At 36.7% G+C, this 11369-nt stretch overlaps 2 protein-coding genes across 2 annotated transcripts; one reads left to right on the top strand and one right to left on the bottom strand.

The window, feature by feature from the left end:
* Positions 2841-5764, top strand: LOC109709021 (PLASMODESMATA CALLOSE-BINDING PROTEIN 3-like). The gene is made up of 4 exons (XM_020231064.1): positions 2841-2984; positions 3777-4016; positions 4606-4639; positions 5248-5764. The coding sequence occupies exons 1-4, from the start codon at positions 2903-2905 to the stop codon at positions 5531-5533; spliced, it is 642 nt and encodes a 213-aa protein (XP_020086653.1). The 5' UTR covers positions 2841-2902; the 3' UTR covers positions 5534-5764.
* On the bottom strand, positions 6253-11077 carry LOC109708211 (uncharacterized hydrolase YugF-like). The gene is made up of 10 exons (XM_020229862.1): positions 10905-11077; positions 10369-10463; positions 9713-9810; positions 9506-9555; positions 8996-9091; positions 8721-8810; positions 8366-8458; positions 8007-8102; positions 7160-7225; positions 6253-6740 (listed from the first exon to the last, which is right to left on the bottom strand). The coding sequence occupies exons 1-10, from the start codon at positions 11055-11057 to the stop codon at positions 6555-6557; spliced, it is 1023 nt and encodes a 340-aa protein (XP_020085451.1). The 5' UTR covers positions 11058-11077; the 3' UTR covers positions 6253-6554.

Here is an 11369-nt window from a genome sequence, read left to right as displayed (position 1 = left end):
TAAAAGTCCTTTTTGAGCATCTTTAAATACATATAAGATTATTCTTTTTTGCAGTTTTATTGTCTCCCTCTATTATAGTTTGGCCCCTGAAAACTTGATATAAATTCTCCGGGATGGCGGAGTGTACACAAATGTTCTTAAATTTCACCGAAAGATGCTCGATTGGTAGTGAAGTTTATGAAAGAAAAGCTGAGGAATTTGTGCGAAAAGACACTAGTTAGTGAACCTATTGAAACTGCTGAGAAAATTCAGGATCCTATTTTGTACAAATGATGAGGTGATAGAGTCTTCGAACGGTCAGTTGACCGTTTGGCTTCGTTTCTAAAATAGGTTTTCTGAAATAGGAGTTAAATTTCTTGAAGGAGCTGCTTCCAGAAAATTGCATGAGGCCCTTATAGTTTATACCAGATAGAATGATATGATAGATAAATGCGTCATCTGAGAAAGATCAGGTTTTATCTGGGTCTTGGTACTTCTAAGACTCAAATTTTTGTGTTGCTTCTTATTTATCTTGTTGGGTTGGTGATGGTGACATAACCACCATGCTTTTCTTGTTTATACGGTTAAGAGTTTGAGGGAGAAAGTTTCTGAAGTGCACATTGAGGATGTCGTTTTCACTACTTGTCACCGTAACTGCACCGTGAAATTTGTGCAAGCTAATTTTAATATGCCTGCAGGCATGTGTTTTTCATTTTGGTTTTCTGAAACTGTCTGTAGGTTGCATGTGCGTGGCTGTACTGATGGTTTAGTCTGCTGCATTCCCAAACTTAAGATACAAATTTTCGTATGCCTGCCCTGAGAAGCACATAGTGCCGCCGCGGCGGTAAGGGGCTGCTCGGGACTTTGCATTTCTGCGGCACGAAGTTGAGCTCCATAAACTCGCAGCTCATCTTTCCGTCCCCACTGTTCGTCATCGAGATTTTCCTTTCAGCGGCTCGCCTGAAAGCACGTGTAGTCATCCAAGTTTGCGTTCTGTCCGTGTGTTCGGATGAAACAAACACGCCCTAAATCAACAAGAAATGGAAGAGAGTGCTCATGGACCATAATTTAGAGAAATTATTGGTTTTACCTGGTGTTTCAAGTCCCAGTCGTGCGTTAATGTTGAAGCTTTTTCTCAGTTAGAAAAGAACATCTGATTTTGATTAGTTCGATGGGAATTATGTGTTTTTTTTTTTTTTTTGTTCGCAAAACATTAAAAAAAAACTGACCTTCATCACTGAATCCTATATGTTAAAGGACAACATATTGTTCAATTTTTAGCCTAAAAATTATATATATTTTAGCTCATCTAATCCGTTAATTCGACCGGTTCGGATATCAAGTTAGACGCGTGAACCGAATATACCAAAAATTAATTTTAGATCGAATCGAACTGTTTAAACCGAAAACTGGTTCGGTTCGGTAACTCGGTTTTAACCGAATAGTGTTTACCCCGGTAATGGCCGAATGAGGGGCTGGTCCAATTATTTCTTAATTTTTAATTTTTAAATCTTTTTAATTTCTAAATTTATTTTTTATATTTTAATCTTAGTTTTATGAAGCATATATATTATAGTTATTATTTATTGGCTAAACACGTTTTCAACAGTTTATAGATAGTATTTTGATTAAATTATTCAAAAATTGAATAGTTTTAATTATATTTGTGAAAAAAAAAAATTATAACCGAGCTCAACAGAGTCCGTTTGTTAGGTCACGGGTCAACACGGTCCGTTTGGTCTTTTATGTTATATACTTATTTCCTCATAGGATTTGCAACATCTAATAAAAAGCTTCGACATTAAACACAAGTAATATTAAAAAAAATTAAAATATTATTTTACTTAAAATTACCCTACTATCATTGATTAAAATTCAGTTGAATCGTTGGCGCTAACCATTAATCTCAAAAGCTTAAGCTATTAGAAATACGCAATCAATTCATTTAAAGTATACAGACACAGCACCTACGGATCTCGATTGTAACTCGATCCAATCAGCCTAACGCCACTTCGAATATAACTCGGCCCAACCAGCCTCACGCTATTTCGAACGCGACTTGTCCAATCTAGTATCCAGCCACAGGACAAGGTGATGGTCTCTTTAAGTCAACACATGCATCCTGTATGGTATAATGCGATTAGTTTTGAGTAATATTCTATGTGGTGAAAGTGTTACATTAAAAAACTTTTCGCTACACCTAGCCCCACCGAAAAGGATCAACCTCTTATCTTTTGTCCAACTCAACAAGCATCGGTCTAAACTTTCCAGTTTGGGTTGGAGAAAATCTCCACTCTTTAATGCAACAACCTTATCTCATCTAGTCAACATACATACCTTACATATTAAGCCCTTAAGATAAGACATAAACATAAGCACCAAACTACCATAATCTTAAAATTATTCAAACTACATTTGACTTGATATTCATATACTCTTTATGTGTAATATTCTCATTGGGACAGCACAGCCTTTTCAAAGACAATATTCCCCATTAATTGGTTGAGGGGATCCTCCTACTCACTAAAACTATCAAAAAGAAAGCAAATGAGGTAGCTCACCAGCTAAGAGCAATTAAACAACATCTAGGTGAGCAAAACCACCATACACATCAACTGAGGAGAAAGAAGAAAACTAAAAACACACAATAAACTTAAAAAATGTAAGGTGAAACTTGTGAACAATTCCATATCATTGACCAAATGTTACATACCGATGCGACGTTCGACCAATGGAGATGAAGCTCTTCAGAACATTCTCCAAGTTTTTTGTTGCCATTGCAGGGTGCTTTAGTAATGCTTAGTAGGTAGGCTGTCAAAGACCAATAGATAGAGACACCTCAAAATGTACCCCCCATGCATCCCTACATTAGTAGTTTCACGGACCACCTCTCTCTGCGCAAACCCCGTTTAATTTCCTAAACATGTACTCTCACAGTTTTGTATCACTAATGAATGCTTCATTGCTCCTTGTACTCCTGTTTGTGACCAATATTGTTGGCTCAGGTTAGCTATACTTACTATATTTGTTGTCTCCTTTAGTTACTAGTTTCATCATTTCTCAGTGGAGATACAAATATATTCAACATGGTTATTATTTCTTTTCATTTCTAGTGGAATTCATGTACAGGGATGTTTAAGCAAATTAATAGTTCATTTCGATCTTTCTTCTTTACCATTAATTTTCTAGGCATATTCAAAAGGTGACACATTCATCTTTGTTTGATGATTTTTTGAGATCCTTTTGTGCTTTTTTGTGGTGCTCTCTTCTTTAGTTATTCTTTTTTCTCCATCTGATCATGACATTCTCTTCTTCATGGACCACATAAAGTATAGTGATAATTATCTAGCTAATAGGAAAATGTTAGAAAATGGCTTTACTGTACATAATTACAGTTTTGTTTTTTAACCTAATGAGTAAATTAATTCCCATCTATTTATATTAAAAATACTGGTCCCATATTAGATACAAATAGAAGTCAAACCTGTGAGGCGTTTCTCTAACTATCAGCTTAAACTTTTGAGCTTGGTTGGAGCCCTTTAACACTTCATTTATTTCTTCTCATCAAATCTCCTCCTCTTTCCTGCTGGGTTATATTCCTGTTTAGTTTTTGCTTTGCTGTTCTTTCCCATGGAATGATGCCTACAAATATTACTTCAAGTATCGAAGGATGCATATACAAACAGATACGATTTGATTCTCTCAAGAAAAGGGACAGCAAATTGTATCTTAAGTTATGTAGATCAACCAAAATACTAACACAAACCTTTTTTCTTCTTTTTTTTTTTTGGTGGAAGATGGTGCATGGTGCATTTGCAGGTCTGATCAGAACACAAGTGCTCTACAAAGCGCATTGGACTATGCATGTGGTTCTGGGGCTGACTGCAGTGCTATTCAGCAAACTGGGGGATGCTACAGCCCCAACACAGTGGTAGCCCACTGCTCCTATGCTGCAAACAGCTACTACCAGAGGAAGGATCAGACCCAGGGGGCTTGTGACTTTTCTGGCACAGCCACTCTCACCTCTACTGACCCAAGTAATACTCTCTCTGTGTATCTACCTATCCATGTATCTATCTCTTCATCTATCTCTATCTATCAGCTTCAGAAAGAAATCTATCTACAAATCAGTATCTATCTGTGTCTCTATCTATCCATTATCCATCTATTATATATCTCTCATTAGTGGTCCCCAAAACTTACCAAGGAAAATTAAAACAATGGAACATCTCTTTCTATCTCTATTTATTCTTTTTACTGAGGGAAAAATGTATGGGAGTCCCCTCAACTATAGGTTATTATGAAATAGGGCACTAATGTTTTTGTTTTTCTATTGGCACCCCTTTTACCGTTCTCATTGTTTTGATTTCGGTTAATCTCATCAGATGAATTAGGGATCTCATAAAGTTTGACAGTGATTAATTTAGTTTAACAGTTATATCCTCTTTTCAGCCCAAGAAAAGGCTGGTTCTATTAATACTGAATCCTCGATCGCAAATGGAGACATTAATTTTCAGATATTCTAAATTCAAAGTTCAAACAATAACTAAAATCGAAAGAATCCAGGGGGTCTCCATACATTTTTGTTTATTTATATTTATTCTTTTTCATTTTTTATTTATGCAGGTTCAAGTGGTTGCACCTATCCTGCCTCTCCAAGGTAAATAAATATGCAGGTTTTTCTGTTATGCTTTTTCTATTTGGTTTATGCAGCACCAATATCATCTGTAAGAATACAGGCAATCATAATGTCCTCTCTTAGCATGATACCGTCCACATAAACAATGTATTTAATGTACTCCTTATTGGCTTGTGATTTCACTGATGTAGAATAGGCTTTTTCATATAATTCAACACAAAATTATGCCACACATTTAATAAATCATATGCGCGGTGAATAAACATTTATGGTTACAAAATGGGCTACACTAGGACATGCAAGGTATAGATGCTTTATCTTTTTCCTTTTTTTTTTTTTTCATGTCACTAAATAGCATTTTTGAAGCCCATTAATATTGCTTGTTATTGAAAGACACAAGATAAAAACCTATTATGGGTTCTATAAAGATTTCAGCAATATCAAATTTAAAGCAAAACTTAAGCATACCAATCATTTGCTCTACTAATGTAGGATCATTAGAGAGTAAATAGACAAAGCAATAGTTAAGCATAACTTTTCAGATGCAATTAATATGATAATGATTTTCAAACATTGGAATTAAACTACGGTTCAATCTAACCCTTTTCTTTTTCCCTTTATATTTGCAGTGCTGCAAGGGCTCCAAGCACCTCACGAACCTCACCCACAACAAACACCTCAACTACAACATCACCTCCCACCACATTCACCCCAACAACTGGGAGCATATTCAGCCCACCAGGGACTACAACTACATCTACAGGGACTAATGCAGGTGTATTAGGAGGATTAGGCCCCACTGGCACAAATAGTTTTGATGGCACTGAAAGTGCTTCTGCACCACAGCTTCTAAAGGCTTTGGGCTTCAGCCCTCACCCTCTCACCATCTTTCTTTCTGCCCTAATCTTTCTTTAAAATTTGATTTAAAACTTAGCATGTTGGTGTTTGTTAATTTGGTAAATTTTAATGGTTAGACTTTGAGGTTATACCACAGGGCATGTGTTCTCCCATGGGTGATGTGTTGTTGTAGAGATTCGATCCGTTTTTTTCAATAATTTAGCTTATTGTAAATATAAAGGGACAGATATGGAATCCTGCTTTTCTAAGTTAACATGTTATTTTAATTAGGTTAATATCTTATGAAAAGCTAACATGTTATTTTAATTAGGTTAATATCTTATATTTTAGAGGCTGTCATTTTTGTAAGTAAGCTTATGCATGAAGCCCCAAGCAACGATATTTTCAATGAGGAGCAGTAATCACAGTTCCAAGCTTGCCTAGCATTCAGACAAGTAACTTAAAATAAGCCAATTTGAGTATATTACATTCTTTGAAGCAAAGCAATTGCCACTCAGGGACCAACATATTGGATTTTTTTTTTTTTTTTTGGGAAAGCTACTTGGTGGCTAATTGTACTAAAATTATGTCAGCTTGGCTTTTCTCTCCCCACCTTATTTCAATCTGAGAATGACCAACACATCACTATCTCAAGAGGGATATCATGATTTTTGCATAATGTGACACCACATAAGTCAAAAACTCTTTATTCGCTACTATGAACTATGACCTGAATAGGATTGATCCGACACAACCCATCAACGGACCTTTCTCAACTAACAAAGAGTGACAGATGCTGATGTTAAATAGCCATTAATTGATACATAACTGGTTACTACCGTCACAAGGAGAAGAGTAACATAATACTTACATTATTCATAAACGCTGTGTAATCTAAAAGAATTATAGAACTACAACTACCACTCTAAGACAATTACACTTCCACAGGGTGCTTTAACTTATACACAACCATTGAACTAGTAAATGATGTGCCCAAAAGAAGCAATTATTTGTTTTACCCTTACACTACTAACCAATAAATAGCTTGGTTAGTAACACTTAATTAAATCTTCCGATAAACAGGTCAAGAAATTTTGGACTAACTGACCTCCTCGATTTGGAAGGGGGAGGCAATTGAGAGCCATGGTTTTTGTTTTTCTGTGACATCTCCTCTGAGAAATTCAAGAATGAGTTTGGCCACTCTCTTCGGCTTCTCAACGTGAGGAATGTGACCACATTGAGGGATATAATGTAAAGCTGAATGTGGGAGTTCATCATGCAATCTCTGCATAGTGATGTCATTTGAGTCAGGAATCAGAATGATGCCCTTTAAACTATAGAAATCTCACTTAGAAGCAAATTGATGGAATTAATTAACTACCTCCTACGGCTTCTTTTTTTTTCCTGGTAACCGTCAAATAAAGACACGTGAGCAGTTTCATGTTTATGCAGAGGCATCTCGATATGGTTAGTTACACTATTATAATGACATTGAGTTTCAAGCACTGTTTCCTTATGTAACTCTAAGCTGAAATTAGTATCATTTGTTCTTTAAGATCAATTGGGTAGTATCAACATTGTTATCTTTGTACCTCACCTACATAATACTCACTAGAGATAAAAGAATATTTTTTTGGATGAGCTAATTGCACAATGAGAGGGGATATAATGACATAAGGGAAGAAAATGGGGCAGTCAACATACCAATGCTAGCTTCTTGTCAATGATCTGGTCATCCTCTCCCCATATGATAAGACTCTTATGCTTTATCTGTATATTCCAAAGTGCAGTTAAAAAGCAAGAGTTATCTAAAAGGCAGGAGCAAACTAAGAGCACCATGTTTGCATGTCTGAAGCACTTTCTGCTCACTAAATAATGCATTTCAAGAAAAGTCAATTAGTTCCGCCCACAGCATAAAATAACAGAGACTCCATATCTTCCAACTTAAATAACCAAGTCTTATGCTGAGAGCTCCACTAGTACACACCTTCAAATAAGGCCTGGGTTCAAATATCATAACTATTTTGCATAATTTATAGATAGGTAATACAATCAAGGATGAAGAATTCTCAAAAGAGACAGCATTACAAATGCTCTAATGACTGGTCTATTGAAAGAGAATTGAGCTGATATCATTTCTTCATCGGATCCTCATGAGGTGTAGCGGGAAACAAACAAGTGTCAAGCATATGAAAAATCTTAGAACTTTTCTATGTTCATCCCTAAGGGATGAATGAAAGAAAAAGACTATCGGCTACTCCCTTCAAATGTATGTCAGTAGGATGATAAATTGGTAGTTGCCTTTTAATTACCATTCCTCTATAATCTATTTTCTCCGTTGTTCCATAATTTTTATTTCTAGTTTTGTAGGTCTACTTATGAATAACATGCATTGTACGTAGAAGTCATCAAGTACAATGCAACATTGTTAATCTAAGTGCTCTTATTGTCTCACCGCATCCAGCAGGTGGAAGCCTTTGAGTGAAAAAGGTCAAAGGTACACGGGTAATTGTGGCAAATTTCAGCATGAAATAGAGCACGTATTGATTACCTGCTTTATTTGATTAATGACATTATAGCCCCCACTGATCATAAAATGAACAGTTGCATCTTTCCACCATGGCAAGAGGCAATGTAAGCGGCCCACCTGAATATGTAAGAGAATATCACTGCTTGCAGCTATGGATTTGGTCAAAATTTTCATTTTATTTTTAAGTTCCTTATCATCTATTCTTCCTGATAGAAAAAATCGGGATGATCTTCCAGCATCAAATGACCATATTAAAGTTCAGATGAAAAGATAGAGAAATAATTACAATATGAGAAATTTTCAAAAAATGTAATATGCACAAATAAGGACCTTCATTTCCGCCATTCATCCCACAAAATGAAGGATTGGATAATGCTTACATTTGTCCAGTCAATGGATGATCCAGCTGGAACACTGTTGAAGGTTAAGGTGGTCGCATACAATCGCAAGGGAAAGCTCTTCAACACAAACATCTGACACAAGGGAAAAGAGATATAAATTAAATTCAGAAACATAAAAATCTAGAAAAAATGTACAGCGTAAAAGCGGCATAAGATTTAATCACTCTTGAAAGATTGCAAAATTCTGTGTGCTTAACTTGAAGGGTATACAGAACCAAACACTAAAAAGAAGCATTAACATAATATCGAACACACCCTTGCATAACATTCTTTTCCTGCTAACAACAAATCCAAAACTATTACACATGCAAAAATATTCAGTAGATCATCTCACCCCAGCATATGCAACAACTTTAGGTAATTTAGACAGGTTTCCTGTCCCTTCAGCATATACACTTGCAGCAATGAAAATCAATTTTGATACCTGTAAGAGCCAAAGAGCAACTAGTGAACAGGTGTTTCCACAACTGGTCCAAGGGATGTCCACCCAAAATCAAGAAAAAGAACTATTTGCATGATCTAAGAAACTATTAAGTGTCAGTGTATAAAAGTTTCAATTAAGGTTTTATGGGTGGGAAGAAAACATATAATCAAATTAAATGGCAATACCGCTTCTGGATAGCAGGCAGCAAAGTCGATAGCAACGGCAGCACCAAGGCTTGGTCCAACTAAAACCATCGGTATTTTAATGTATGACCTCCAAAACTACAATAAGGAATCAGGAGTTAATGTAAATATCGTATAGACAAAGTTTAGATCTTACAGCACCAAGAAAGTTGTTTGCATGAGTATGTTAAAAATATTGCAGTATCGCTTTAAAAAGGAATATGCGACTTAATGAAGAGCATATAGAATAATAGAAACAAGCAGGAATAATATAGCTCAACGAAAAAGAAGCCTGGAGCTTTTTGCTGTCAGACAATGCAAGTGCATGCATCTGTTGATGTATAAATGCAAAGTCAGATTAGATAGAAAATCCACGGAATGATCATAAACAACTCTGTAGTATAACTTCATGCAAATAATTGACATGCACGAAAAATAGCAACCCATATTCTGTACGTCAAACAAAAAATTAACAGTTACAGCTAGCTGATAGCAAAAAAAATATATACATACCTCGTAGAGGTGCTCACGCTTGGCAGCAACATCACATTTTGGAAGTGTTTCTACGACATAACAGAGCAGTATAAAGTGATGGAGAAATCGGACAAGGATATTTAGAAAATAAAGTTGAAAAAGAAAGCCCGTTAAGCCCATGAATCACTCATTGGTCAAGAACTGAACTGAAATATGCGAGTAGAAAGAATGGGAAAAGGGATCTACCTAAATTAGAGAAACCCCATCCAAGAATATCCACAGCCCATGCCTCAATTCCAGCATCTTCAAGCAACGGGTATGTGTATCTCCATTCTAAACAAGAACTGAGGATAAGATCTTTAAGAGGTTTAGCACTATATGACCGGAAATCGAAGTTGAGCAGTAGCGAACAGGGAACCATGTATATCTCGACACAGCAGTAATAGATTTAATAATTATTCAGTGTTCAAGAAAGCGCAAACATATCATCTGCAACCGAAGCCAAATGAAAATGACTCCGCGAAGCTCATAGGAGTTCGTCTAATTATTTAATAAGAGAATATAGTTTTCTTTAAAAACGAAGAATGAGACAAAAAGCTTAGCGCCTGTCAGCGTAGCTTCTGCTTCTAACTTTAACCTGTGGCCACCAGTAAGTACAGCATTTCGTAAAAGGGGTAGAGTGAAGAATCTGTATAGCAGGAAGCCAAAATGAACTACCGATAACCCAAAGCATGGGCTAATGGAAATGCTAAGAGATACAAGCAGCCCAAATCGTATTTCTTTGGAATTTCTTTGTTTTAACTAATACACTACATGCCGATTCCTGCTCCGCGTCGGAGCAGCTCTTACGCTCATTTTTGTGGAAACCGATGAACAGGGACTGTTCATCAACAAGCTCATACCTGTCAAAACCATGGAGAAGAACAACTGGCTCCATGCTTTGCTGCTGCAGTGGCTTCACACAACTACTTAATATAGGGCTCTTTGAGAAGCTGACCTGAAAGATAGCAGAATTAGTATCAGAAATGCTAGTAGATCTCATGGTAAATATCACCAAAAATTGATCCTTCCAAAATCTTATTTTGCTCGAAATGAATTTGAGAAAGTGGAAATTCGCAGCAGAGATTAGCAATTCTGTCACATGCAATTGCGAATTAATCCATAAGAGCAACCAAAACAACTATTTTTCTGTACTTCATACAGTAAATTATTGTCGCTTTCCTTCATTCGCAGTACTTCACTACAGATTTACTTTAACACCAAATACAGGAAAAAAGGCGGTACTACAAATTTACGCAAAAATAGAAACGAAATAAGCCTTCGTCGAAACCGAAGCTGATTTAATCAAAAACCCATTCAAATCCGCTGCACTTTCTCCGCATTGCGCAAGAACTAAACACAAATCTACAACTTCTTAGCACGAAACCATCGCGATTACCTTGACGGGCACCCGCTCGATCCTCTTGGCCAATTCTCTCGCGCAAGAGTCTTTGATCCTCTCCACCTCCTTGGGGAGGAACGAGGGGAACTCACTCGCCGAAACCCTAACCCTAGCGCTAGCCCTCGCCGTCGCCAAGCCGCAGCTCGCCATGGCGGTGGCGGCGGCGGGGAGAACAAGAGAGAGAGAGAGAGAGAGAGAGAGAGAGAGAGAGAGAGAGATGGAGAGATAGAGAGAGAGTGGGTGTGTGGGGAGCGAAGTGATGATGATGATGAAGATGACACTTTTTTTGTTTTTTAGTTCGCGCTGTTTGGTTCTTCTTCCCTACAGAGTGGGGGGCGAGGGAAACGGCGATGACGACGATGACACCGGATTTTTTATTTTATTATTATTATTATTATTATTATTATTTTTTTTTTTTTAGAGAGATAGGTAGCACGCTACCCGCTTCGTTTATTTCATATA

Source organism: Ananas comosus, linkage group 1, assembly GCF_001540865.1.
Source record: "Ananas comosus cultivar F153 linkage group 1, ASM154086v1, whole genome shotgun sequence".
In the NCBI taxonomy this organism is placed as follows: Eukaryota; Viridiplantae; Streptophyta; class Magnoliopsida; order Poales; family Bromeliaceae; genus Ananas; species Ananas comosus.
The sequence above is the reverse complement of the archived record's forward strand: the minus strand, read 5'-3'. Positions and strand labels throughout refer to the sequence as shown.

Bases quoted from the DNA above. Each gene is read 5' to 3' on its own strand.
- LOC109709021 (XM_020231064.1), top strand. From the start codon at position 2,903: ATGTACTCTCACAGTTTTGTATCACTAATGAATGCTTCATTGCTCCTT. The intron at 2,985-3,776 runs GTTAGCTATACT...TTTTGGTGGAAG, and splicing joins GACCAATATTGTTGGCTCAG to ATGGTGCATGGTGCATTTGC. The intron at 4,017-4,605 runs GTAATACTCTCT...TTATTTATGCAG, and splicing joins TCTCACCTCTACTGACCCAA to GTTCAAGTGGTTGCACCTAT.
- LOC109708211 (XM_020229862.1), bottom strand. From the start codon at position 11,057: ATGGCGAGCTGCGGCTTGGCGACGGCGAGGGCTAGCGCTAGGGTTAGG. The intron at 9,811-10,368 runs GTATGAGCTTGT...TCTTATCCTCAG, and splicing joins CTTCTCCATGGTTTTGACAG to TTCTTGTTTAGAATGGAGAT. The intron at 6,741-7,159 runs GTATGTTGACTG...ATCACTATGCAG, and splicing joins TTGACAAGAAGCTAGCATTG to AGATTGCATGATGAACTCCC.